The sequence below is a fragment of the Centropristis striata genome, chromosome 9 (assembly GCF_030273125.1).
Source record: "Centropristis striata isolate RG_2023a ecotype Rhode Island chromosome 9, C.striata_1.0, whole genome shotgun sequence".
Classification (NCBI taxonomy): domain Eukaryota; kingdom Metazoa; phylum Chordata; class Actinopteri; order Perciformes; family Serranidae; genus Centropristis; species Centropristis striata.
Genome location: NC_081525.1, coordinates 32,656,455 through 32,684,439, shown reverse-complemented (window position 1 = coordinate 32,684,439; position 27,985 = coordinate 32,656,455). Strand labels below are relative to the sequence as shown.

At 39.8% G+C, this 27,985-nt stretch overlaps 3 protein-coding genes across 4 annotated transcripts; 1 reads left to right on the top strand and 2 right to left on the bottom strand.

The window, feature by feature from the left end:
- Positions 1–686: 686 nt before the first annotated feature.
- tmem47 (transmembrane protein 47) lies at positions 687–9,170 on the bottom strand. Its single transcript, XM_059340881.1, has 3 exons — positions 8,628–9,170; positions 1,718–1,858; positions 687–1,317 (listed from the first exon to the last, which is right to left on the bottom strand). Exons 1-3 carry the CDS (start codon positions 8,851–8,853, stop codon positions 1,139–1,141), a joined length of 546 nt encoding a protein of 181 aa, XP_059196864.1. The 5' UTR covers positions 8,854–9,170; the 3' UTR covers positions 687–1,138.
- A 5,275-nt stretch (positions 9,171–14,445) lies between these two features.
- On the top strand, positions 14,446–20,478 carry prrg1 (proline rich Gla (G-carboxyglutamic acid) 1). Of its 2 annotated transcripts, none has more exons than XM_059341058.1 (4): positions 14,446–14,520; positions 15,426–15,466; positions 16,334–16,494; positions 17,480–20,478. In XM_059341058.1, the coding sequence occupies exons 2-4, from the start codon at positions 15,457–15,459 to the stop codon at positions 17,942–17,944; spliced, it is 636 nt and encodes a 211-aa protein (XP_059197041.1). In that variant the 5' UTR covers positions 14,446–14,520; positions 15,426–15,456; the 3' UTR covers positions 17,945–20,478. The 2 variants fall into 2 exon arrangements, with proteins under 2 accessions (XP_059197041.1, XP_059197042.1); XM_059341059.1 differs by lacking the exon at positions 14,446–14,520 and adding an exon at positions 14,540–14,714.
- A 1,878-nt stretch (positions 20,479–22,356) lies between these two features.
- cpox (coproporphyrinogen oxidase) lies at positions 22,357–27,757 on the bottom strand. Its single transcript, XM_059341057.1, has 7 exons — positions 27,067–27,757; positions 26,177–26,320; positions 25,954–26,064; positions 25,696–25,837; positions 24,214–24,432; positions 22,989–23,093; positions 22,357–22,889 (listed from the first exon to the last, which is right to left on the bottom strand). The coding sequence occupies exons 1-7, from the start codon at positions 27,623–27,625 to the stop codon at positions 22,805–22,807; spliced, it is 1,365 nt and encodes a 454-aa protein (XP_059197040.1). The 5' UTR covers positions 27,626–27,757; the 3' UTR covers positions 22,357–22,804.
- Positions 27,758–27,985: the final 228 nt, after the last annotated feature.

The window sequence follows — 27,985 nt, the reverse complement described above, 5'->3', positions numbered from 1 at the left end:
ACTACAATACATTTTTTGCTACAGACTCTCCCTATCTGAAATTTGTTGTATTCTGAAGAGTGTTTACTGAGAGCATTCCCTACAGAGTGAGAAGATAAGGAGGCATCACATGGGGAGAGTGTGTGTGTGTGTGTGTGAGAGCACATGCTGTGTGTGATCATGCAGACATGCGCACACACCCAGCAGACATGGTCATTTGCCATCTTCTTTCCCACTGGTCTTGTAATGAATATTACATTATTATGCTTATTGTGCATACTTACATATAATACAACCATTTTTTCTTTTTATCAAAAAGCAGTTATAACTTGGGTTACGCTGCAGGTTTACATGTGACAGTGCTAGTCATTACCAGTAAAGTGTTCCTCTCACCAGCATGTTATCAGTTTGAAGGAGGCTGTGGAATGTTTTCACTGTCTTAGGTAGCTTCTGTTTATAATCAGTATCTCTGGCACTTTTAATAGACTCAGGAGAAAATAAAGCCACTCGTTTGGAGCTTCATGCTTTCACCAATCTGTTACAGTCTACTGGAGAAGGAAGAGCACACCAAGTTCCAGTTGTAGTGTATCTCTGGGGAAATGTAGCATTTCCTAAGGTGTGCCCTGTCTTCCTCACTTTGTCATCCTCATGCTATTACTTCAATAGGATATCTTCCTCCCTGGGTCAGTTACTTACTCTGGTTGGCCCGGGTTTACATCATTCTTTGCTCTGATTGGCTAATTATTCCACCTATTCGTCCTGGTATGGGGTCAGTGAATCCATCTGTTCCCTCCAGATTTTCTGCCCAAATCTAAGACCTACTGGAGTTCTACTTAAAGTGGACGCAGCGCTATCTGACATTCTCTCCCAAATTAAACTGGCTGGGTTGGATTTCTTTTTCACAGCCCGGTTTGCTGCCAAACCTCCTGAAAGACCACGGGGCTTCAGTCCAATGAGTAAGGACAGTCTTTGAGACAAAGACAATGTTCACAGTATCAAATGGAAGAGCTCATTTCCAGTCCTGAAACTAACAATAAGCGTTTGTATTTCCTGTTTTTCTAATCTGTGGTTGTGCACTGTGTAACAGACAGAAAGGTCCTATAACTGAGAGGACACCGGGTGAAACAGAGTCTCAATTTCCCCTCTTGTCTCACATATTTTAGTAGTAGTCTTCATAGTTCTTGGGGTTGAGGCAATAGAGGATGGCTCCCCCGAAGGAGAAGATGGTGGATCCCCAGGCCAGGCCGTAGCCCCAGTTAAACTCGTGGTACACCCTCAGACTGACCGTCTCTATGAACTTGATGGGGAAGAGGACCAAGCTGCACACCTGGAGCACCACTGCAGAGGAAAACAAGGTACTAATGTCAAAGCATAAAAAATACATATTGATTTAAAACAATGACAAAAGCAAAAGCATTGACATTCTTCATGCTGTATTGTTCATCCTGGGTTTGTTTTTACGTGTAATGACTCCAGTGCAGTTGTTTTTGAATCAATGAATAAAAAAAAATAAAAAAACAAAACAGACCAACTTTTTAGGATTGGACAGGGGGAGATACAATTTATCTGATGGCCAATAAAAACATTTTCAAAATAAATAAAAGGTGTTTACTGCCTTGGATTTTTCCCTTCACAGCTATAATGGATGCACGTTGTTTTGGAACTGGGCTGTTTTGTATTTTTGGACTATCCTTGAGCTCTTCCTTCTTTTTTTTGGCTACAGAATCTCTTTACATACCTGCAGAAAACAGCATGACAGCCACGGGTTTGTAGCAGCGACTCCTGCAGCCTGAGCACAGGGAGATCAGCGCCACGAGGAAGGAGAGCAGGGTGAGGGCCGCCCCCCCCAACAGCAAGGCCAGTGTGGCGATCTGCCAGTCTGAGACACACACACACACACACACACACACACACACACACACACACACACAGGGACAGAGAGGAGGGAGGAAAGGCATGAAATCACACTGAGATAGAGGGTGACATAGGTAGCTAAAACAAGGTTACTCTGGAGAGCCGTGTCTGCGCTGTTGACAGGAGGGAGGAAAGCAGATAGATAAATGAGGAGAAAGGTTACACACCATATTGGTGAGCCACAGTAACACTGCCATGCTCAACCTTACACAAGAGAAAAACAAATCCACCCAGTAATGTTTGTGGTGAATTACCACAGTGTAAGCAAAAACTTTTTGTGGCTTGGAACTGATAACATAGTGAATTTTTGCACTGGAATGAAAATAGACCCTTTTTATGTGGATTGTGCACACATTTTGAACAAATATGACTATAAAAAGGTACTTAGAAGGCTTCTTTCTCAAACTTTGATGAAGAACAATATACAATGTAAAATAAATACAAGAAAATAAAGGATACAAATTAAATAAATAGCTATATAAACCTCAATGCAGTATTTTTAGTATCAGTCAAGTGCTGGCCACTTAAATAAAGAATAAAGAAAAATAAAAAAACACCAAACACTATATAGCTAACACTATTCCAAAATCAACCCAATGCATAATTTTCTGCATTCAATGTTGTGTAAATTTTTTTTCATATCAACACACATTGAAGAAACATAAGCCGATATCGATAAATACCGTTATATCTTGGCGATAAATCTGTTGAGCTCTAGTTCGGATGTGAAAACAACCTTTCGTGCATTTTGTGAAAAGCAGCTGATGGCTCATGTGTTGTCATGAGCCTCTGGGGATCACAGCCCGCTGCAGACGGTGAAGAAGAAGAAAAAGAAGAATGTGAACCATGCAGTGAATGACCCTCGAACCCAGCACAGCAGTTTCTGGCTGACAAGAAACAAACAAATGCACAAACGCCTGGCTACGCACGGATTTCAGCGGGTTCAGTAATGGATCCGGATGCAGCAGAAAGGCTTCTGTGAGGTGACTCAGATAATGAGTATCCCTCCCTCTTGGCTGATGCCAGCTCAGCAGCATTCTCAGCATTTCATTCAGATTTACTCCAAAAACACTCAACTGGAAATAACTGCCGTCTCAATCCCCATCCTTGCTGGAATGCCAAAGCTTAATCAAAAGAGGGAATGAAATGGGAAGTGTTGGGCAGAACGAGAAAAAATACTTTTTGTTTGCTTTTTGCAAAAAAAGTAAACACTTCACCAGAAGGGTGCATTTCAGAAAAACAGTTTTTTTTTAGAGATTTAATTAGCCATGGGACGTTAACTAAGACACACTTGAGAGATTGTTGAGAGACACTTAATGTTATTGTTTAGAGATTAAGGGTCTCTTTCGTAGTTTTACTGTGTACTTGCGGAAACAGGAGGTCCATTTGTAAACAGGCAGAGGATATTATGATGAGGCATTTGATTACACAGGAGGAAATCATTTAAAGTACAGTGGGTGGAAACAAAATAACATCAAAGCATAAAGGGGCTAAGTGATTCAATGTTACAGTGGGTGGAAAAATGCACATCCAAAGACTTGAGTATGTTTTGTCCTTTTTTTTTTACTAAGTATACATGGTATTGTCTATTATGGAGCCCAGGAAATAAAAAAGAGCAAACGTTGCCAAGAATATTTCCTCTCTGTTGAAGCAGAAAATCATTAAAACATTCACCAGCGGAGAGAAAGTGACGGAACATAAGCTGCTTAAAATACAGTTCCCACTCTTGTTGGAAGGAAACTTTATTCCAGGGGCCAAGCATCTCAAATATAAACAAACATCAGCCACTTCTGACCAAATATGGTTCAGGATTTAGAGTTTAAAAATGGGCCCTGTCACCACAGGATGTTGGAAAGCGCCCACAAAAAGCAGAGCACCCTCTCCCTCCAGCCTCCAGCTTGCACAACACGAGGCCCCCTCGGAGACTGACCCCTGCCTCTGCCTCAGTGGTTTCCTCTCAGCAAAGGGCCACAGAGACTTGACCTGTAGTTGTCACAGCCTATCATTGGGGAGATAGCTTCTCCAGGTCAGTTTGGTGCCTTCAGCCCAGCCAGCCTTATCAGCGTGCTCGTGAAAACAGCAGGATGCAAAAAAGTCATCTCATCTCAGATTTGGAACATGCCCGGTACGCCGCGCAAGAAACACAGCCAGAGTCGGGGTGCTTAAAGGCTTTGACGAGCAGAAAGCGCCAAACTATTAATCTGAGCTCCGCATGATGACAGATGGAAAAGGAGATACAGTAGACAAGATCCAATCTGAGCATTAATTATGGTCCCATGTGTGCATGTCAGGCACTGCTAATCGAAAAAATCCTCCAGGGCCCCAGTTCTGTTCCTTTGTCTGAGACAATGGTGGAAGATCTGTGTCACAGAAGAGCCTCGAGTGTCTGTCACACACTCTCAGACTCTCTCAAGGCAGCAGGATGGAGACGTTTTAGAAGCGGGGAGCTCGTCGATCAGAAGTCGCTGGTTCAAAAACCTGAGTGTCCATGAGCAGGACGTTCAACTGTTACTCTTTCAAATAATACTCTAATGTGACCATGCAAAGAGAGAAGGGAAAGGAATAATAAAATATAGAAGGTGACACACGCCAAGGGGTGCATCTCTTTTGTCTGATGTTCTGTGTTCTTCACCTTCCAGTAGAGCTACAACTTGTTTGGCTTCACTAGAGATGGCGACTTGTCGAAGTACCACTAGACACTTTGTTTTCAATATTATTGTAACGACAAATCTTATTATCATCCTATAAAATTCTTCCTGCAACAATAAACATGCAGCACTGAATCGTAGCTCACATTAATGTTAAACCAACCATATGTCTCTAAACTACAGCCTGAACAGTATGGGATTTTTGAGACTGATGCCGATACTAATTTTAGAAAATTCATCGATAATCAATATATTGGCCAATATATTTATTCAGCAGGAATGGAAATAGACATTTATTATGTGGCTTGTGCACTAATTTTTCACCACTCTTCATGTCCCCAGAGAGCTACTTTCTCAAACATAAAACTTTACTTTATTAAATAATTTTTAACCTTATTATACATTATACACACAATGTATTACATTGTCAGCCAATTCTATGAGAAAAAAAAAGGAATAAAATAAACGGATAAATAAACGTCATTTTGGGTCAGTTTCAGTCAATTACTGTAAGTTTCCATAACAGCACATATCAGACAGCATTTACACCGATATCGGCCGATACAGCACTTTGGAGACGTTTGAGTTGTTTAAATGTGCTATACAAATAAAGGGGGATTGGATTGGATTGGATTGGATAATATCTGTCAAGCTCTACTCTGAACTCTGGTATTTATAAAGCAAATGTTCAATAGTTCATCACTTCACCTTCAACTGCTTTAAACAAAGCAACTCCACTTTACCACCACTTTAACTGCTGGTCTGCTGACGGATACAAGCCACATAAAATCTTTTCTGTATTCAACATATTGCCACGACTTCCCTCAAAGAGAAGACAGTCACCCAAATACAGGATCGATAATGTATTACATTATTAATATGCTTTGCTAACGCTGCGTCTGACTGAGCTGCACTCGCTCACACCCTGGCTCCACATTCGTCCCTTCATCTCGCACCGACCTGGCATCCGCACACGCTGCTCTTGCACGGCCGTTCCACATTCCTACCCCTGTAAAGTCTGTATCTTTTATACTTGGCCTCCGATCCTCAGCCGAAGTGTGTGAGAGAGAAACTGAAAGAGAGGAAGAGTTACTGTTTGGGTCTGTGTATTATAAACACTTCATGAGCGTGTAACAAGGCAATATCTCACGTCTGCTTTCTGATTCACACTGCATCTAATTTTCCTGGACATGCAAGCCTTGCAGAAAAAGCTCAAAACATCTGAGCGGCCAGCTGCTGTTTCAAACTAACAGGATTTATTTAATGCTCAGAGCATGACACTGAGGAAATATTGGGGGGCTTTTGAGGAGGGGGGCAGAAACTGATTACTGGGATTCGAATCAATAAGCCTAGCCAAGCACACGCCGGAGGAAATGGGCAGTTTGCTGTGTGCATTTACTGTGGTATGCTGCTGCTGCTGCTGCTGCTGCTGCTGCTGAGAGCTGAGAGCTGACACGGAGACTGCATGTCTTTATATGGCACCAAAGTGCACTTTGTCTGCGCTGACAGAGGAGGATCGGGGCCAGCGTGACCCACTGTTACTCATCTCTCAGACAGAAAGAAAACATTTTGTCAGACTAACAAAAACACAATTCACCACTCAGCACGCAGGAGGAGGTCAGACGCAGCAAAAGTGAAATATAGTCTGAATATGGGAGCACAGAGAGACGGAAAAAAACAAAGGAAGCTGTAGTCAGGAGTGAAGTGGGACAAATAACTATTTGCAGTTTAGACGACTTGTAATCTGATAAAAAAAATCCCTAAAGAGATACATACAACTATGTCAAGTGCTTATCAATAAACAGAGGTTGTAACAGAGACATTTATCAGAACATACCTTATATTACATAAAGTAAGGACAAACACAATCAAACAACAGCTGTGTACCGCACTATGGATTTACTCCTAAGAGTTAAGAAAACAGTAAAATTCTGTTTAAATTTTTAGTAAAACAGCATCTTTTTCGACTAGGGATTTTAAAATGGTGTAGTTTGGCTAAGTTTTGATAGCCAGAAATACAAATGTGAGTTAGATGATGCTGATGGGGGCTGAGGAAGGTCTGTCTGAGTTAGTGGATCAGGAATACCACAGTAAATAGACTATTTCCATGTTATTTGATTACTGTATTGACTACTGGAGTGAAATGGACACAGTAATGACTCACAATGTATTGGGGACACTGGAGTGTAAATGACAAGCTCTATTTTTTCTGATATTGAATTTCCAGGATTGCTTCTTGTCTGTGTGTATAGGTTTTAGTCTTGTTCTGTTTTTCTCTAATGTAATGGTTGTGCAAGTTGCAATGTTGAGTCTGTTTTGTGGAAACCAGGAAGAAAAGCTGCTGCAATGCTGTAGCTAGTAGGGATCCTAATAAACTAAACTAAACTAAACAATGCAGACACAAGAAAACAACAACAAAAACACAATACAACCCAATAGAACCCCTCCAATAAATATGACCTTTAGGAAGTTTTATACTTTGTCTCCACATTTCTGAGGCTATAATTAGTGGTGTTTGTACTGAACTGCCTTGCAGTCCATTCTAACATAATATAGCAATACCACAAACTTCAGCCCCAAAACATGCAAAACGCTCAATAAAAATAAACATAACTATTCCAGAGTTGCTGTATTAGGTTTCATAAAACTGTATAGTTGTCACAACCAGTGGTGGAAAGTAACTATTTATTAAAGAAATGCAAATATCATACTTTTTAACTCCACTTACTTTATTTGTTTTGTTATTTTGCAGATTCAGATTAGCAATACAAAACAATCAATCAATAAATTATTATATTATTATTTCCACAAGGCTATATTGGTGCCCAGGGGAATTCACAAGCTGTCCAGTAGTTTTTAATGTAAAGTTTAATGCAGATAGATACTTTTTAATGTTTTCCACATTTACTAACTGCCGCATTAAAGCAATAAACACACAAATGCATCACTAAGTATAATCCAATAATGTGATATATTTCCTGAAATTGGTCATTGTGCATAATAAGTACTTATACAATTGGTACTTTAAGTGTATTTGATGCTAATAAGTTTGTGCTTTAACTTAAGAAACCTTTTCAATGCAGACTTACTTGTAACGGGGGAATAACTACTTTTATATTGTACATTATATTGTATTTCTTCCACCACTGATCACAGTATTAATTGGCTGCTATTGTCAGACTTCTGTGTTTTCCTGAAATCATGATTGCTTTTTGGTGATGCTGTTCATATGCTGACCTATTCTCAACCACCTTCTTTCTTTGTTATCCCTGATTGAGCGGCTGTGGTGGAAATATGAAATGCTTCCAGAGAGAAAAAACCCTTCATGAGGACTCCACGAGGAAGTTTCCTCCATAGAGGAAAATCAGCATTTCTGGAGTGCTTCACTTGTTTCCCTGGTTACTAATCTACAGGCATCTGGATCTCTGGGGAGTTTTCTGCTCTGAGTTGCCCTCGCTCCTTGGCCGGTGAAGAAACCCAGACAAAGGCTCATTTTGTGAGCAACAAAAGGCCAAATGAAACCCCAGCTGGACCGCTCCTGGCGAGGCAGAATTCCCACATCATTCAGTGGAGCTCTGGGCAAATGTTTCAGAGGAAAAGTGAACTAGATAGAAAACCAAAGATGTCTTTTTCATCAGCCTGAAAGATAAACTTTTATTTCTGCACCTTTTTCTTCTTTTTATAATTCCCCTCTTGGAAAGCAGTTTGTGCGGCTCATTGTTCAGGATCTTATTTCATGCAGAAAAAGTTGTGCAGTTTAAATTAACCAGGCAATAGCTAATTATAAAGTAATTAACATTTAGCGCTCTCCTGGGTGATGTTTTATAATTCTCACCCGCAGAACAGATTGGTTCAGCAGTGCACCGTCTGCAGGGAGCCTTTGTTACCCTGCCCGCTGTGCATCTCACTTTCATTTGAATATGAATGTGGGTGTCTGTCTGCACCCCGACATCTGCCATTTCAAGGGTGAAGCATCCCTAAAACTACAACAGCCCTCTGGTTTAAAACTTCCAAAACAACATGGTGGCGCATCACCCCACCAGCCTCACTAAGTCAGTGTGTGCGGGACATGAGCGTCTGTCTCACCGGTGACCAGCGTGCTGTTGCAGGAATATTCCGCGGAGATGACGGGCTTCCAGCAGGACACCCACATGGACAGGTAGTACTGGTCATCCGCCGTGACCCAGGCCGGGCTCAACACGGCCCCGACATCCAGACACAGGGCGAGGGAGACGCACACCAGTCCCACCAACTTCAGGGGCGTCAACGCCGACACCCGGACCTCCTCTGTGCCGCTCACGGATGAAGCCATATCTAAAGTATCTTACTCATTAAAAAGAAGAAGAGCATGGGTGTTTTTTTTTTGGGTCTCAGTTGTTCCTCAAAGCCATAAAATGAGTCAGGTTGAAGTTGTGGTCGTCCCCCCTGCTCGTGCCCGTGTTGTGGGTAGCAGGATGGGGAGCTGCCGCTCACTCCGCGTCCCGAGTCCAGAGGACGCTGCTGCCGCTGCTGTAGACCAGCGCTCTGCTGCCGGACCGAGCTGCACACCGCTGAAATAACACGGGGCTGCACCTGCTGGGTCCTAGTGCCGAGCTCTGCTTCCACCTTATTTATATAGTCTATGGCTTCCACTAACATCCCACCCCCCCTCTGTCTGTCGGCCTTCAGAAGGCACTGACTGCACTGGAAAAAAAGAAAAAACTATAAATTGAAAAAAATCGTTAAATCGTTAAAAAAAAAAAAAAAGTCCAGTAGCAAAAGTCGCACTTTCTGTCAAATAACAGTAAACAACTAAAAGCTAATTTACAGATAAGTTATTTAAAAATGAGGATAATATACATATCTGTATATAAAAATATATATGCATGATCACCCATACAGTTGGAATAATTTTGTTTTCAGACACAATCCTCTGTTAATTGTGATTTCATTTTTTATTGTGATATGTTTGGAAGATATTGATTAGTTTTGAGAAGATATACATTTTATGTGTCAAGAATAAATCACACAATCATTTCATGAAATGAGGTTAAAAAAAATTCAGTTTTATGGGCGACCCTGTATATCTGGAGAATAACTAAAGCTTATTTTAATAGAAAAAATAGCATTAATATGTTGGTAAGTGTTTGGTAACTTTTGCTGCCAGATCTTTTACTCTTTTTATATTTTCTTTTTACATTTTTTTAACATTAAATTTAAAGTTTTGCTGTAAGGAAACAGAAAGTTGGCTCAATTTTAGATAAGATGTGCATTCTTTGTATTTATTTATTTTTCCTCATAGAATTCACTGTAAACTGAACATTTAAGACCATTAATTGCTTAAATAATACTGTAAAAAAAACAAAAAACACAATGACCCAGTATATTAGTTTTACTTTCATTTTAAGGTTAATAATTTTAATAAAAGTAATTTACATTTTTATGGTATTTGCACAAAAACCCTGTAAAATAATACAGTACATTTTTGGAAATTAACTTTTTTTTTTTTTTTTTTACAGTGTTATTGTGGAGGAATAGCAGTGTAGGGGAGACCAGGGCTGGTTCACACGCAGCTATTTTCTGGTGAAGATCACAGAAACTAAAAAATGAATCAAAATCAAAATGTTTGCTTTTTTTTTTTTTTTTACCTTCACCCATCTATTATGCTAAAAACATCTAAAAGTCACTAACTTTTCTGCTAAAGGGAGCATTTCCATTTTATATTAAGATTTCAGAACAGGATTAAGCTACTTTTTTTATGCCATTTGAAGTCTGTGATAAGTGATGGTAGCTCACTACCATGATTTCATCAAAAAGTTGGTCAAATTTGAGCCGCATTGATCGGCACATTGATTTTGGGGGCTGGGTTCCACATGTGCTGTTAGTGTTAATGTTGATGTATATTTTGTTTGGGTACTTGAGGAGATTCTAAACACATTTTTCCTAGAGAAATACAGCAGACTGTGAAAAGTGTGCCAGCTAACCCATGTCTCCTTTGGTTTGCTCCTTGAATACCACACAGATTTACAAAATGTGGAAATGGATATTTGAAATATTTTATTTTCAATTTCTTTCTGGTTCTAATTTCTGATTCCACAACTTCCAACAATTGACTCAGCAGTAGATCAGAATATAGCACAGAAACACTTATTTATATATATATATACACACATATATATATATATATATATATATATATATATATATATATATATATATATATATATATATATATATATATATATATATATATAAAGCATATAGTTATCTTTCTCTTCACCTGTAATAAATGCTAATTTTCTATCCTGTTTTCAAAGGTATTCTGGAAAAAGAAGACACCACAAAATAATTAAAGTAGACAGAGCTTAATGAAAAATTGAGGCATTCAAAGGTATAAATTACACTCCATAATTTTACTGTTTTCTATTGGCGCTCTTTACTGGTTTCTATTTTTCTTTTATATAATATATCACACATTAGGGATGCATTTAAAATCTCTCATTAACCACCGTCATTTTTTTATTGTGTTATTAAAAAGTAATATCAGATAAAAAGGTTTAATGTATAATATACCATATAGGCCTAACATGAGTCTGTCTTCTGGTAAAATGATTTAGACATCTTTGCTGCTATACACTGAGAGAAAAACATGACATTTATGTGGATTTTTTTTGACAAAATACAACCAGCATGAGGCAAAACATTCAGTAATAATAATTCAAAAAAATCAGTAATAAAAAAATATATGTTACCAGGCAAGTAATTTCAAGTTTTTTCTCATTTAACCTTCATCTAATTAGGGTAAACTTTCGTGGAAGTGGGTTCACCTTTTAACTACATTCCTGCTTTTCTCTTGCGATACTCTTTACCCTACTTTTCTTTAGCTCCTCTATCTCTTCAGGTTGCACTTTGTTTAACACCCCATTTACTGTGTGTCTTACACACACACACACACACACACACACACACACACACACACACACACACACACACACACACACACTGCACACTGTGCTGCAGGAAGCTTACACAGCTCATTTTTTTTCCTAATTGAACTTGACTAATCCTGTGTCCTTAGGGAAGAATCTGGAAATGAATTAATATTGATTAACACACACACACACGCACACGCACATGCAGACTCGCACACAGCTATACATCTGCACACACACACACACACACACACACACACACACAAACAAATCATTTTTAAGCAAATTAACTTCATTTAAACAGAAATGTGAAATCAACATCTGTGTTAGACTCTTCGTTATTTTACTGTAAGTTGAAGTAAAAAGTTATCGGCTGCCTGGTGAAACCACTGAATTAAAGGCAATCTCATGAATATTAAGTTTTGCTGAGTTTGATACAGGCAGGTTTATATTATGATGGGGAGAAAAGCTCTCTGTCAGGGCAGTTTGAATTTGACTGTGTGTGTGTGCGTCTGTCTTTGAGTTAGTGTAGGTCAATTGTTCCTGGCGGCAAAGTCTTTCAACGTCATTACTGATGATTACAGATTGTAATCAGTCGAAACTCAGTGAGTACAAACAGAAACACACACATACACACACAGTGCTGGCCTCTCATCAGCATTAATACAGCCTAATATTCCTGCTGTGGAGTTCCAGTACAAATATGCAAAATGAGGTATAAAAAGCCACTGCTCATACTGAAATGTTTAAATCGACTGACACAGAACATTAAGCAAAAGTTTAACCGCATGGAAACAAATTGATAACTTGTCTCTTTCTCTGCCATCAATATCTGGCCCACAGTGCTTCACAGCTGATTAGTTGATGTGAGCAAAATACGAAAATAAAGCAGTGAGGAGAAATGTGAGGCAAACACTAACTGAACTAAGTTTTGCAACTTCACCACAACAGTGATATCAGTTTGATTTATTTTGCTGCATCACTTACTTACAGCTTCAATACACCTTAGCATTGATTCTACAAGTCTGTAAAACTTTAACAACAGGAGGATGGACATTATTCTTCCATAAGATGTGCCCTTTTTTTGGTCTTTGATGTGCTAGAGAGTGCTGATGAAAGGGTCGTCCAAACTAAGAATGATACAGCTGGAGTGTTCAGTGCACGATTGGTGCTGCTGTTAACAAAACGTTCATCAGCGTCAAAGTCATTATCATTTATATATTTGCAAGCTCTGTTGAAGACTAACTTATTTAGGCCAGCATTCAAGTAATGTAATGCATTTTTTAAAATTTATCTTTCTCTACTTCCATTTTTACTACTTTTATTTTTCTGCCATTCAATCATTTTTTAATTGGTATTTTTGTTTTGTTTTAAATGCAAATTGTAGTGATTGTGGCTCTTTTGATAATTCAATGGTTCAATAATAATGTTGAATAAAGTTACATAAAATGGAAATACTCAAGTACACATGCCTCAAAATTTGAGAATTTGAGGTTTTGGGCTATTATTCTCCCATAACATGTCTTCTTTCAGAGGAGTGGAAAGAAAACATTAAAAAAAAAACATTCAGGTGTAGATTTTACTATAATTCATCCATTTGCACCTGTAGATTTATCCTAAATTCACTAAAAGTTAGTGTTTCTATTGCAGCATGTAGTACCATGGACCTGTCAGGTAGTCTAAACCTCGTCATCACAGGCATCATTAGAAAGCTCCCACTCTCCTGCCCAATATTAATTAATTAATATAACTATCTGAGTGGGTCTATTCTACATAAGGACTACTTTTACTCTTGATACTTTAAGTACATTTTGATGCTGATACTTTTGTACTTTTACTTCAGTAAGACGTCTACTTGTAATGGAGTAATTTTACTTTTTGATATTAATACTTTTACTTGAGAAAAAGTATCTGAATAGTTTTTCTACCACTGATTGTGTGCTATATAAAGTCTGTGTTTCCTTTAGGGGAAAGAGTGGCCACCGGGAAGGTCTCAGGCCACACCCTCTCCAAAAAGGCCCCCAGAGGGATTTACGAGACTCCGGAGGCGATGTATGGTTTAGGATTGTTGCGACGGATTAAACACAGGAGATGCAACTGTGCACAACGTCAGCAGCTGATCATGAAGAAAGCAGCATGGCTAATTATGCACAGCGTCTCTGATGATAAACATCATGATCGTGAATTAACCGGCATTGCTAACTGTGCACAGTGTCCGGTTCTTGTTGTAAACCAACAGAGATCGCTAAGTGAACACCTCCTGCAGCAGCAGCACATACACACTTTACTGCTACAGAGCTAACTGTTAGCCTATTAGCAATTTACAGACTGGACGCTAAGGGGTTAACATCCGCTCCGGCTCTGCAGCTGGGAGAGATTGCTGCAGGAGGACTGTGCCGCTTCGACTCGTTCTTACTCTTCTTAAGGAGCAACCAGCCTGCGGCTTGTTAGGAAGAGCTGCCGGCCCCGTGGGTCGTTAAGAAGAGTAAGAAAGAGTCTCCAATAACACCAGAAAAAGTCACTGGATTTGTCGCCAGTTGCTTTTTTGAAAAATAGTCTAAGGGGGTCTGAAAAGTAGCTAAATATTGCAACAAAGTTGCTAAGTTGGCAACAGTGCTTTGCAGCCTTTTACAAATGGCGCGTGTTGTTGTGGCGTTGAGTAGCCTACTACATCACATCCTGCTTAGTGTTCTATCCAATAAGCAACCAGGCTTTTTTCAGGTGAGATTAAAAAAAAACGGCCCTGTTCTTCTACAGGGACAAGAAAAGACCTGTCAAAAGATGCTCTGGAGGGCTCATATTCAAATTAGGGGCGTTTCGGCGAGTGAGACCCGCCTCATTCCGGGTATTGGGCTGTAGTGGAAACAGCCTTATTGTGAGGTGTAATCTAATGATGGTGGTGTGTGTTGTCTCTGGACTGTCCCTTTAATTCAGGGGAAGGGCCAGTCTCTTTCATGGGGCCGCTTAAGGCAAACAGCGCTGTGCGCCTGCGCACTGTGCATAGCAACACTGAGGGGCAGAAGAGGAGACGAGGGGATCGCTAATGCGCATTTTTGGGACGGAAAGAGGTGAGCTGAAGTGACAATGTATAACCCTACACTAACGGACAGCTTCGTAAGGAAGTAAGGGTCTGTAGTATCCAGCGGAGGCTCTTTATCTGCCTTTGTGTCGGGATATCCGGCCGTTTGAGTCATGCGTCGCCCGTTAAATCGCATCCGCTGCTGGAGACGCACTGATCCTACAAATCATCCCCGCCTGTCAGGTCAATACACGGGGCGCTAACCAGACCCACACACGGCGACAAAAGATCATAAACAGTCGCAGTTAAGCCTAGCTAGCACTGTTTTAGCTTTCTCTAGTTGTCTCCGTCTCTCCTGTATTTTGTGTAACGGGGCGGCGGCGCTTTGTAATGTTTCCGCCGCTGGTGCTCTATTTCGGGAAGCTACGAGCAGGATTCCCGTAACACATACATGTAACAGTGACCAGCAGCCGCCATTGGTCACTGTCACTTTGGTCAAGGATGTGTCACATCACGCTCTTTGACGCCTTGCTGTTATATTGTTCATACTATTTTAATATTGTCTTATTCATCCCAAAGAATGTAGGAGAGTTTGACAAAGGGTGTGATGTTTTCACGCGACTGTGTTATTGTTATGTCCTGCATTAGCTCATAGTTTCCTTTTAAATTAAAATTTTTTTAAAGAATTTCCCTAAAGTGAGAATAGTCATATGTGATCTGTGTAATAACAGATGTTCCTCCTGTATGATTCTTGTTCTTCAAAATGTGTGACAATGACCCTTTTTAATCTCTTATAATTTAGGATATTTATGCTGTGTATGATTATTTTAAACGCCCATTTATACTGAGAAGAAACAGAGAAATAGGTGTAGTTTTTCAGAGGGAGTCTTGGTTAATTATTGTTTGACTCAGCAGGTTCAAAGCTGCAACATTAATGTGTGTTTTGTTTTCTAGATAAATCACCCCAAACAGACTCGAAGGGATCATGGGGAGTGGTAAGTTTACTGACACAATCCTTATGTTTTTACCCCACAGGCACATGAACTTACACTCATCACTTACATCATCAGAAACCCTCCTCCAATTTCTTTCGTTGTTTTTTCTTTCCCATTGTGTTCATTTTCAACGTGTGTGTTTGTCAAACCAAAATGAAGTCGCTGGAATGTGACTCCTCAGGTTCTTGTTGTTTTCTTTTGTAAACAATTCCCATTCTTTCCTGAGGGAATTTCCTTTTTTCCTTCCTTTATTTCTTTGTACTTTTCAAGTTATCACATCCCTGAAATTATGAGTCACATGGACGCCATTACTTGTTGAAGCAGTAGCACATCAGACATTCCCAGGGCATGTTGTGGCATCTTGTGTGCTGTTTGTGTTTGAGCATTTATGTTCTTGTCCTCGATGTGTGAAACAGAGGGCCGCTCTGTCTCTCCAAGTTCATTCCTCTAGTTTGTCTTATGTGGCCCAGGGATGGATGCCTAAATCAAAGGAGCTTTTGTTTTTATGTAGAAATGTGGGCACTGGGCAGCGCTCAGCTCTGCTCTACTGCCTTTGTTTCAATCCCCACCTCTCTCCCTCTCCCTTTTTTTCCTTTTTTGCTTTTTTTTTGGCATCTTTATCCTCTTTTCCTCCTTCTGCTTCACTCCTCTCTCTTTTAACACACTCTCTCTTTGCATAAACCCCCCGCCCCTTGCTTCCTTCCCCACGCTGTTCTGTTTACTGACTCACCCCTACTTTCCTCTTTTTGTATATTATTTTCCTGTCTCCACTTGGCATCTTGATTCATGCATTTGTTGTCTCACACATCTCTCAATCTTACTTCCCTTTTCTCCTCTTTGCCCTTGTATTTGTCTCCTTCTCCCCAGTGTTCCTGCCGGCGGACGCAGCCCATTCGGTGCTGCACCGGCTGCGCAGGGCCAACTTCTTGCTGGAGGAGATGAAGCAGGGTAACATCCAGAGGGAGTGCCGTGAGGAGATCTGCACCTATGAGGAGGCCAGAGAGGCTTTCGAAAATGACGAAAAGACGGTAATGGGATGACAGACGCACCACATCAGACCTACAGTCTCCCTCCTTTGTTCAAGGCTAAATACACACTGGAACAGAAAAGTAGAACACATTAAATCACCTGCCACCCGCTGTGTATGGCTACGTGTGGGCACCCACATAAACCACATAAAGGGATAGTTTTTTTAGCATTAGGTTGTATTCGTTGCTCACCAGCTTAAATGTCTGCACAGGAATATTAGCTCCAACAGGGAGTCATGTGTTCAGAGATTTCCCAGACAGCCAATGACTGGTCAGAAAGAAATGTACCGCACCTCAGGGGGTCAACAAACAAAAATCTGCAGCAACAACACCATAAGCAAACACCCACAGTTTTTCACAGGGTAGTACAAAAGCTCAATTATCCTTCTGCTGCTTAATTCTTGTAACATATTATTATTCTGACCTTTAGCCGTGTGGCCAGAAATCTTTGAACACGGTACTCCCAGTTTGAGCTAAAAGATACAAATCAATATTACTACTGCTGAGTAACTCATACCAGCTGCCCTATGTAATAAAATCCCTTTAAAATTCTATTTCGTAGGGTTCATGTGTCCAGTAATGAAATCCTACGCCAAGAGTGGTAGTTTGTGGAATGTGGGTGTTTTTTCAGGAAGTGATGATTATCAGCAGGAAGAACAGCCGAGTCCATACTAGAGAGGGAGCCGTTTTGTAAAACTATTGTGAGAGGCCAGAGAGCAAAGTCACGCAGATAGACGTGCACAATCATGTGGTGGCTTTTTGTTCGGATGTTGTTGTCTACTGCCTTTGTGTTGCAGTAATCCAGATAGAAAGTATTCATACTGCGGACACTGTGTGTACTACGACCCTGTGTTTTGGAAACAGTTTTCTGCCACCATGTTTATTCTCTAGCTGGCATGAATGTTGCTGAGTCTTATTTTGAAGAACATTTTTATGATCTTGTTGATTTTGACAACATGTGTGCCTGTGTTCTGATTGGCTGCAGAGACGGTTCTGGGAGGAATATGTGCGGGAGAGCAGTCCATCTGGAGGGCTGGAGACGGTGGTTGGAGGAGTCCACTCTCTTTACTTGATCGTGCCATTGCTGCTGGTTGTGCTCATCATCGCAGCCGTCGCCATCACTGTGTGGCGATGCCACTCCCGCAAGCGCTCGCAGCGCAGCCCCAGTCTTGGACAATCTCACCATGACCATGTCTTGTCAGTGGTCTCTATGGACCATTGGGGGAGGGATTACCACCATGGTGACCAATCAGAACTCAGCGTCCACAGCAGCCCAGCTTATCCAGGCTCAGAGCTCACATCAGGGAGAGGAAACGTTGGAGACCCACCACCATCTTATGAGGAAGCTGTGGGCCATACAGACGTCCAAATAGAGACGGAGCCACCGCCGCAGTATGAGGATATAGTCAACACCAGCTCTACTAGTGTCAACGGTGGCCCTGGGAAGTAAACCTGTCTCTTACTTTCTCCCCAACAAAAGCCCTAACCTACACTAAGACCACCTGATCATTTCACAGTATCACTGTTGTGGTATCACCAGCCTTCCCCAATCAACACATACAGAAACACTATTAACTGTCTGGTCAATGGACTAATGCAATCTTTGCCGGAGCCAGCGCTGTTGAAATTTGCACTAACCTTTCATCAACGAGGTGAAGTGTCAGCAGGAAGGATATTGCAATACCAAAACCAACAAACCTCTGCTGATTTTCCTCATCTATGCTGTGAAACTATAGCAAATAATTTAACTCGGCAGGCATAACAAATGTTGCATGTGGCATAAAGAACGATGGGTTCTGATTGTCATAATGAAGGACAACCATTCCAAAAGTGTATATCAGAGTTGGATCGATGCTTTATTGATGGTCAGTGCCAATTCTTTAGGTTTAAGTGGCCAAAAGCAAATACTTTGCACTTTTTAAAAATATCCTTAAATTTGACCTCTTTTTAATATAATTGTGTATATTGCCTATTTTGCAAAAAAAAAGAAAAAAGTCAAACTGCATTGAGAGCAGAAAACAACAATTCCAGTGAAACCCAAACAAATTAAATCTGCATTAAACGATTTTTGACAAGCAGGGGCAGAAAGAGAAAATCAACCTTATAGTATCTTGTGCCTAACCTGTAAGCTTACACCTCTCTAGTTACATCCAGTAGGGTCATGTCTTGGTGGTAACCCTGGTGCACAAGACCTGCTGCCCGACCACCGATTCTCAACTTTTCAATGTCAATGCCGAACCTCAACCATCCTGTGAGAGTTTCGCAAATCCAGGTTACCATCTAGACGCCACCATCCAGCAGAAACAGTACTATGAGCTTTCTAATGAAGTTTCATTCCCCTAGCTAACTTGAGTCCAATATTGACGTGTGCTCTGGTTTTGTTAGCCAACTCCTGAGAAAAATGTCTGGCTCTTTAGCCCTCAATAACTTTCTTACAAAGTAATTTATTTTTACCTGTAAATAGCAAATCAAATTTTGTGTAATTGGCTGCCCACAGTTTTATACTGAGGGTTAAAGGAAGCATTGAGACCTGTGCATTTAGTTAAGTTACCAGGCTACAGAATTAGGGATTATGCTAATCACAGTTCACCCATTTGGGTCAGCTAAAGCTCTTACATACTTTCAACGCATGTGGATAGCTGTATCAATAGCAGAGCCATGATGTTGTTTCATGGACACATGCAGCCAGTCTCCACCACTTATTTAGCTGCAAGGTTGTCCGATGTGTCTGCCTGTCATACTGTTAAAAAGACGGCTGATTTAACCCGCCAATCAACATTGGTATAGTGGCACAAGTCATGTAGCTCTCCGTTGTGAGCGATGTCTAGTAGTTGCGCGTTAAAGCCACAAACTTTGCAGAAAAAATAGCTCATCACGATACATGTGCTAATTTAAATGTATGTTTAAAATAACTTTTTAATTGTTCAATTACTAGTGTTAATCATTCAAAATTCTTCTTGTCAGTTTACAGTTGAGCGGTTAATTATTTCTATACAGAACCAAAACTACTTGTCATAAAACTGTGAATAGCTGCAGAGTTAGTTGCTAATTGTCTTTTTCACACATAATCAGTAATTTGATTCATTGTTGAAATAAAAAAAAAATCACTTAATGCAGGTTTAAATAGTCAAGTTGCCAAACAAATGCATCCGTCCAACTTCAGTATACACTGGTGAATGTTTTTGAGTTTAAAATTGAAGATATGACCAGCAGCTATAAAGGGGGCGCTGTAATGTTTTTTGTGTTGGTGAGTCATATGTGCTTATATTTTGGTAATGCATGCAGCTTGGTCTGTACACCTGAGGTTGAATCTGGCTCTGCACTGTTTGTTGATGGTCAGTGCTTGCTGGCCCATGTCCCTCTCTGGGCTGTTGACATTTGCTCAGAACCTGCTTTAACTGTGAAAGTCTTTCCCTTCTCTTTCCCCTGAAGCAAATGTAACATGTTGGAACTGACTACAGAGTCTTCTGCTGTGCCACTTTCACTAAAAGTACACTGAGGATTTATTCAAATAGGTTTGCAGCTACACCATAAATGTAAGTTGTGGAGTGACTTGCACAGGAATGTGGGACAGAAAGCAATAGAAACAGAAGCTTCGGGAAAAGAAGTATGTGAGGGGAAAGATTCTGTCTTTAACGACACGAGGAACAGAGTTCACGTTGAGCATGTGTAATGTACCTGTATATACATTTGTATAGTCTGTACGTGTGAAAGTAAGTTACAGTGAGATTGTTTTTTACTGCATAGGGATGCAGTGAATGCATTAACACTAGTGTAACTATTATACAGTAGGTTGTGGATAAATGAAGGCACTTTGTGTTTAAGCTCAAAATGAGCTGCTTGATGAAAACTAGGACAGGCTGGTTTGACGTCTTCATCGTCACTCTCGGCAACTACGATGTCACTGTAATCCTCTGAAAAAAAGTGCTCATACTCTATATGCAATGTTGCTGCATACACTAAAAACCAAATATATCTGTCCAATGTTCACGGATACTGATAAATGTTTGTCTACACCTCACTTACCTTGAGCACTGATTGTTATTTTTTGACCTGTGAACCTCAGCACTTGCTATGACCTTGAACTGAGTAGAGCTGGTGAGGGGGTGGGTAGCTATTCTGGTTAGGTCAGATGTTACTGCTATTTGCAGAGCCCTGTTCTTTTCTTTTCTTTTCTTTTTTTTTTTACAATGCCTTATAAAACAAACAAAATGTTATATAACATTAAATGCAACAGAACTTGTTATAAATCCTTGATATGTGCAGAAGCTTGAATTAATTTGTAATAAAACATAAAATGTGCAACAGGTTTCTTTAATTTCATTCAGTGTCACATGTACACATGTTTTTGTGTTCTCTTTTGGTAACACTTTCTTCCACTGTCCCTGTCTGCAGCATATACATGTTCATAAATCAATTAAGCAACATTAAGGCCCTTAAAAAGGGATTAAAATGTTTTAAGCCCTATTTTCTGTGCTATTGAGTTTTGCAGCTTTTTTTTAGTATATATATATATATATATATAATATATATTCCTTTACTTTCTAACCAACACATCTTCTGTCACTCCAAAAAGCAGGATATGTGTTGTTTGACCACAAGAAAAGAAGGTGATGAAATAAAGTAAAATTTAAATTGTTCTTATTTTTATGACCTCCTAAACCATGACTTTTGTTAGTCAAAATGTTTTTGCGACCCATTACACAATTACTTAACTTTTTTGTGACAAACTATGCGATGAGTTTTATCTTTTTTAATTAACTTTTAACTTTTTAATGAAATTTTGACAACATGCTATGCTATGATTTTTTTAAATTAAATTTTAATGAACTTTTGACGACATACTATACTATGACTTTTTATGACATTTTTAGAGCATAATATATACTATGACATTTTTCTGAAATTCTGACGGCATACTTTACTATGACATTTTTTCAAGGAATATTGATGACAATTGAATTAATTGAATTTTGACATTAAAAAAAATCTTTATAACATATTTATGACATCTACTATGACTTATTTTATTAAATTTGGATGACATACTGCACTATGAACATTTAGATGGCATACTATATATATATATATATATATATATATATATATATATATATATATATATATATATATATATGTTCATAACATGCTATCAGTGCTTCAGTTTTATTTTTTATGGTATTCTATACTATGACTTCATATTCTGCCATGTTTTTTATGATAAACGATGTTTGTGAAAAAAAAAGATGGCATACTATACAAGACATTTTCATGGTGAAATACACTTTGACTTAATTTATTACATTTCTTATGGCATACTATACTATGAATGTTTCTTGACAGTTTTAATGGTCTACTGTACTATGACCTTTATGATATTGTTTATGATGCACTATACTGTGACATATATAATACCTTGACTTTTTTTAAATATGCATAATGATGCCTGAGAAACTGAGAATTAAGGCACTAAAACATTAAAAGGGTAACAGAACAAATCATTTATTACAATTATTAAGTTAAAAATTGTTGTCACATTTAAAATGACATTTTGTTTTTCCAACATTCTTCTTTCTTCAATGAGCCACCTGGCCTGTGATTCACATCATCCTCTTTGTGGAACGTGATCAAACATCCACCTATTGTTTTCCTAATGTCCAAACAAGCCAGGAAGTGATTCATCAACCACACGTGAATGACTATCCACAATGTAAATAGGACTCGAGAAGGATCAGTCCATTAATTGGCTGGAAATATTTAGCTTTGATTGTCAAAAATAACTCATTGTTGTTGTAAGCTGATGCACAGAAACATAAAAGTAATATCAACATTTGATAAGAGTAGTGGCACACATGCAGTGGCTCAGTTTGCCCCCATTTTCCCTTTCAGTGCTTTGTTACAGGACAGTAAAGCTCATGAGCTTCAAGTAGAACAAGCCACATTTAGCACAGGGATAGAAAAAACACACAGCTAGTGTTTGACACAAACACTTCCAAGAAGGAGCACATCATCAATGTGAGATGACCTAAAAGCAGGAACAATGCCCCCCTGTGGCCAACAGTAGTAATTCAATCCTAAAGTCATTAATCATTATCAAAGCTAAATTGACAAAACATAGCAAACAGGATAGAAAGAAAAGTATCATCGCAGAATAGAAAACTCTTCAAACAAGTGCAATGCAATATTATTTTGGCAAACTGTGCTAACTGCTGCTGATTTAGTCAAACAGGTCACACCCTTATAAAATATAACAAAGACGGCGTCCTGGAGCTTTTTGTCCAGTTGACATGTAAACCTGCGAACACCGTGGTCACACCCACTCCTTGGGGTTACGTAATGCCTCTATCATCTCAGCCTCCAGGGTGCCTTTGGCAGGCTCGTGCATGTACTCCCACCTGAGGATGAAGGTTGAGTTTGTTACCAGGCAACACAGAGAGCTCATTACTGTCATACAAGAACAGGGCCAGCAGTGCTTCAAACCAGTGTTATCTTACCTGGCAGTGAGGGGGAGAGACATGAGAATGCTTTCAATTCTGGAGCCCGGTGTGGCCAAGCCAAACTTCACTCCCCTGTCATACACCAGGTTGAACTCCACATATCTTCAACAAAAACATATACAAATTACTTTTAAAACATCTAGCTTCATGTGATTTATGATAAATTGTTGTGCCTTAAAGGGGATTATATTAATTTACAGGCTCATACGTGTGTTTTGGATTTCTACCAAAACATGTTTACATGCTTTGATGTTCAAAAAATACAGAATATTTTCTCATATGCCCATGGCTGCTACACCTATATTCATCCTCTGACAAGACACTTAATTGTAGCACCTGTCTTTAAGCGCCCGTCCTGAAAAAAGCCAGTTCCTACTGTCAAAAAAATCATCAGTAGCAGCTCCTAAACCAAAAACTACAGTAGGAATATGGTCCGAAATTGGGGAGAAATAAGCAATAAGCACAAACAATCGGGCAGCGTCAGGTTGATTTATCTCATACATCATGCATCATGCTTCTTTCCATCTCATTCTCTGTGTTGTGGTCTCTTAATAAATGACTCAAGACTCCCCCTGCTGGAACTGAGAGCTCTGAGAGGATGTGGGCCATTTTTGGACCACACACATCAAAACTTCTTATTCTGCATAATTTTGCATCTCATTAATACATTTTAAGGTCTTTAAAAAAAATCACCTGTAATGGATCATCTATCATAAGCAAGTTTTATGTTTGTGCGAGCTTATTTATAGTTAATTAATAGTTGATTCAGCTGACTTTAAGCAGTGACTGAATTTATAGAGGAGTCAAATTTAGCCTTATGATTCAGTAAAGCTACTTTGAAAATTGCAGCTTTAATAGCAGATCAAGATCACACACAAGTGGAAATTCACTGCATTAAGACAGCAGATGGTTAGGAGGCTGTAGCCAATGAATCTAAGTGTTGAGTCATTGAACTAAAATGGGCCATAAAATACAAAATCTCATTTTAACAATCTCCTATGTAAAATGCATGGCAAGGCAAGGCAAGTTTATTTGTATAGCACAATTCAACACAAGGTAATTCAAAGTGCTTTACATAAATATTAAAAACAGCAGGACACAATTGAAAACAGTAAAAACAGTCAATTAAAACAGGGAAACAGAAATAAAAATACAAATAAGATATGCAAGACATGCATTTGTTATTAACAGCAAGCGGTTCATTTGTGCATGTTTTACTCACCTTCCTCGTCGTACCTGCTGCCAGTCCTTCTCCTCGTCAGTGAAGGGGTCGTTAAGGTGTTTGTATACGATGGGCAGGTAGCAGGGCACCACGGTGCGGGCACAGCTCTTCACAAAGTTGAAGGCCTCCTTCTGACTCGGGGAGTCCAGGTCATCGAAGAAGATCCCTCCTATACCCCGAGTCTCTCCTCTGTGCCGGATGTAGAAGTATCTGTCACACCTAGAGATACAAAACAAATACATTAAAAAATGGCTTATTTATTTTATTCTTAACCAGGACAGTACTTTAAATATACTGTAAATTGGGATATGCAGGTCAAGTGAATGCATACCTACAGTGACAGTTTATAAGGGAATTTAAACAGAAGTTAAAATGTTCTCTCATGATTGCTTGTTAAATGTGAAGCTAAAGCCAGGAGACAATTAGCCTAGCTTAGCAAGACTGGAAGCAGGGGTCTATCCATAGATAAAAATCTGCTTAACAAGACTCTACAGCTCAGCACAAGCTAACCGGCTGTTGTCATAGCTTAAAATTTTAATTGAACTTATGAACTGATATCAAGACACATCAGATGAACCACACCCATCCTTCTCATATCCTCAGTGGTCATTCAGTGGCTAACGTCATGGCTCAACGGTTTTTCTGAAACTGCAGATGTTAAGCAGAGACGTCCTCTTATCTTCATCCTGCAGTGAGTATACACCCATTGTAATCCACAAACACACAAATCAAATCTAGACATGCGAACGTGCTGAAGTACATGTATTTCACAAACAGAGGACTAATCTGGAGTCAAACTAGGGCTGAACTTTATGGGAAAAAATCTAACTGCGATTCAGTGTGCAAGTTTGTTTTAGAAGCTCCATTGTATTTCTATTGTCTTTATTATTCACTATGCACATGCAATAAAACATACAAACACAACATTGGATACATTCATTCATCATTATCCTAAACTGCTTATCCTGCTCTTTCATATTGGTGTTTTAACGTGAAATCAGATGAATTTATAGAAATATCTTTAGTAAGCTTACAACAATGTAACATGTGGATTCAACTAATACTGTGAGCATCTGAGCTTGAGTGTGGGATTTTACATGTTGTTTTATTCATCTACTTTCATTCACGTATGTCACATGTTTCAGTAACATGCTCCAGAAAAATGCATCAATAATAATATATCTGGAAAATAAACAATTTGAGTGGGGCCGTTCTGCATAGTTGTTACTTTTACTTTTGATACTTTAAGCACATTTTGATGCTGATACTTTTGTGCTTAAGTAAGTTTTGAATGCAAGACTTTTATTGGTAGTTGAGTAATTTTCACTCAGGGATCTGAATACTTCTTTCACCACGGGTAACATGTGTTTCTAACCCTCTGATTGTGTAGCATTGGAAAAAAACAACTTTTTAAAATTTTTAAATCACGGCTGTTGTTATTTGAAAACAATGTTGACTGTTCAGCCCGAAGTCGTACTTAACCATTTCTTAAAGTCGGGGTAGTACTGCGAGTGGTGCTTGTCACAGGCCTCCTTCAGGGTGTTGTGGAAGTGATAAGCATCTTCTTTATTGATATAAACTGGAGTCAGGTCTGTGCCTCCACCAAACCACCACTGCTTAGTGCCTGAAACACACACAGACACACACACAAGGAAGAAAGAAACAAAGGTTATCATTCATTCATGCACTCAATCGTGTCACTGACACCAAGACAACTGCTGACGTCAAAGACTGACTCACCATCTGCCTCCTCGATCTCAAAGTATCTGTAGTTGAAGTGCACTGTGGGGATGTGGGGGTTCTTGGGGTGGATAACAGAGCTCACACCCATGGCACTAAATGGCAGCTTACCTGAGGGAAAAACGAGCATGACATGTAACTTAAATATAGGTAGACTGTTGTTTAGAGTGAACTCAAGCAAATCAACCAGGCTGCATACAAATATCAAGCTAAGAGAACGTACCATCTTTCCCTTTGAGGACCTTCCCTCTGCTCCTCATCTGTTTGGCGGCCTCCTCGGTCAGGTATCCAGACACCACAGACACATTGACCCCTGCCTTCTCAAACACCTTCCCATCTTGCATCACACAGCTGATTCCTCCGCCACCTGACACACAAGGGAAGACAATTAAAAGACTGACAGATTAGGCTTTTTTAATGATTTCTTGCATAAAGGGCTGCAAGCAATGCTTATTTTCATTATCCATAATTATATAATCTTGATTAATTGGTTAATTGTTTGGTGTATAAAATGTCAGAAAAAAAGTGAAAACATTCCACCCCAGCTACTCAAAGTCCAAGGTGAGGTCTTATTCTTATATACCACCTTGGATACCTGTCTCTATAGTTAGCTTTTTTCAGCTTCCTTAATATTGTTATTTGTTTTTCAGAATTATAATTTTTGGCAGTTTTTTTTTCACCTGCAACAATCCATAATTTCCTCTCTACATGACAAAACTCGCTTTAAGGACTCCAAAACAAATGGGGAAAAATCGGGCCATTTTATAATATATTTCTGTTTTATTAGTCCAAATTCGAATATTTTGTTATTTTTATATTTTGTATATGAAATAAAACCAGGAAATCTCCATATTTTAGAGGCTGAATATTTACTGCCCTTTTGCATGAACAACTAGTTTAACAATTAATCGGTTATCAAAATAGTTATTTTTCTCTGAATCGACTTATCCATTAATCCATTAAGTTAACCATTGCAGCTCTGCTTGGGTGCATCTTTGACCATGTTGCTTTCAGCACAAAAACAAAAAACCTTAGGCATTATAGCGAGGATGTACATGCATCTATCTGCCCTGTCTGCACTATCACCATCATCACATCAGGTTACCCACACACCTTCAGCCCTCTGCCACCGGTCCACCTTGAACGTCCCGCCGTCCACCTTCTCCAGGGCTTTGCAGAAGTCGGCCTGCGTCTCCATGATCAGCATCTCCATCCTTGTTCGCATCTCCCCTTCCCTCTTTTGCAGCACGCAGATGTCGGTCACCGGAGCAGACATGAACCCCCGGCATCTCTCCAAGATGTCCCCCTCTTGCTCCTTCTCCTCAGCCACTGGGGATACTTTCGTTGCCATTTCAGCACGCTGGAAGTGGTTGGCGTTGGCTACAAACCCCGCCACCGCTGCTGCTGCTGTGGCCGCTGCTGTCACCAGGACTCCCCGTCTGGTTCTCCCGGCTGCGGTTCTGCCTGCGGTCCCATGGGACATGAAACGTACGCTGGAGCCCCTGGAAAACCATCTCGTACCCGGAAGAAACGTGCCAGACTGGCTGTGAGTGCAGGATAGCGGCAAATGTGACTCTCCAGAGCTAGCAAGCCCCTTTAAACGTGATCTCAGGCATCGTCTGGCGGCGGTCTGAGCCGTTCTGTTCACTGAGAAAAACACAATGGTCGCCATTTGTAGGAGAAATGACCGCTCTTTTCTCTTTACCTAGCGGCATATGACAGTTAGTGTGGACTTAGTCCAAACATTATCAGAAGTTGTACGTGCTATCAGTCACGGGGGCGTGTAGTTCCTTGGTAGTGACACAGGCAACATGGGAAATGTCGTTCTTCGTTATTCGCGGAGCCGAGCTATCCGTGTACTGAAAGCATACAGAGAACTACAAGACCCGGAGTGAAGTGCGGTTAAAACAAATGTTGCGTTCAGGTACCTTTCATATGCTTCGTATTTTGACTTTTCCCATCTTAAAACAAGTGTAGAAGTGGGAGTGAATGCCTCAAATCGAAATTCAATCGTCACAGCATGTTAAGATAA

What these genes read in the sequence shown, in the direction of transcription:
- tmem47 (XM_059340881.1), bottom strand. Translation starts at nt 8,853, where the DNA reads ATGGCTTCATCCGTGAGCGGCACAGAGGAGGTCCGGGTGTCGGCGTTG. An exon ending in CAACAGCACGCTGGTCACCG is followed by an intron (nt 1,859 to 8,627) that starts GTGAGACAGACG and finishes TGTGTGTCTCAG; the next exon opens with ACTGGCAGATCGCCACACTG. An exon ending in TGTCATGCTGTTTTCTGCAG is followed by an intron (nt 1,318 to 1,717) that starts GTATGTAAAGAG and finishes TTTCCTCTGCAG; the next exon opens with TGGTGCTCCAGGTGTGCAGC.
- prrg1 (XM_059341058.1), top strand. An exon ending in TCGAAAATGACGAAAAGACG is followed by an intron (nt 16,495 to 17,479) that starts GTAATGGGATGA and finishes GATTGGCTGCAG; the next exon opens with AGACGGTTCTGGGAGGAATA.
- cpox (XM_059341057.1), bottom strand. Translation starts at nt 27,625, where the DNA reads ATGGCGACCATTGTGTTTTTCTCAGTGAACAGAACGGCTCAGACCGCC. An exon ending in CCGGTGGCAGAGGGCTGAAG is followed by an intron (nt 26,321 to 27,066) that starts GTGTGTGGGTAA and finishes CTTGTGTGTCAG; the next exon opens with GTGGCGGAGGAATCAGCTGT. An exon ending in TCTCTCCCCCTCACTGCCAG is followed by an intron (nt 22,890 to 22,988) that starts GTAAGATAACAC and finishes CTTCATCCTCAG; the next exon opens with GTGGGAGTACATGCACGAGC.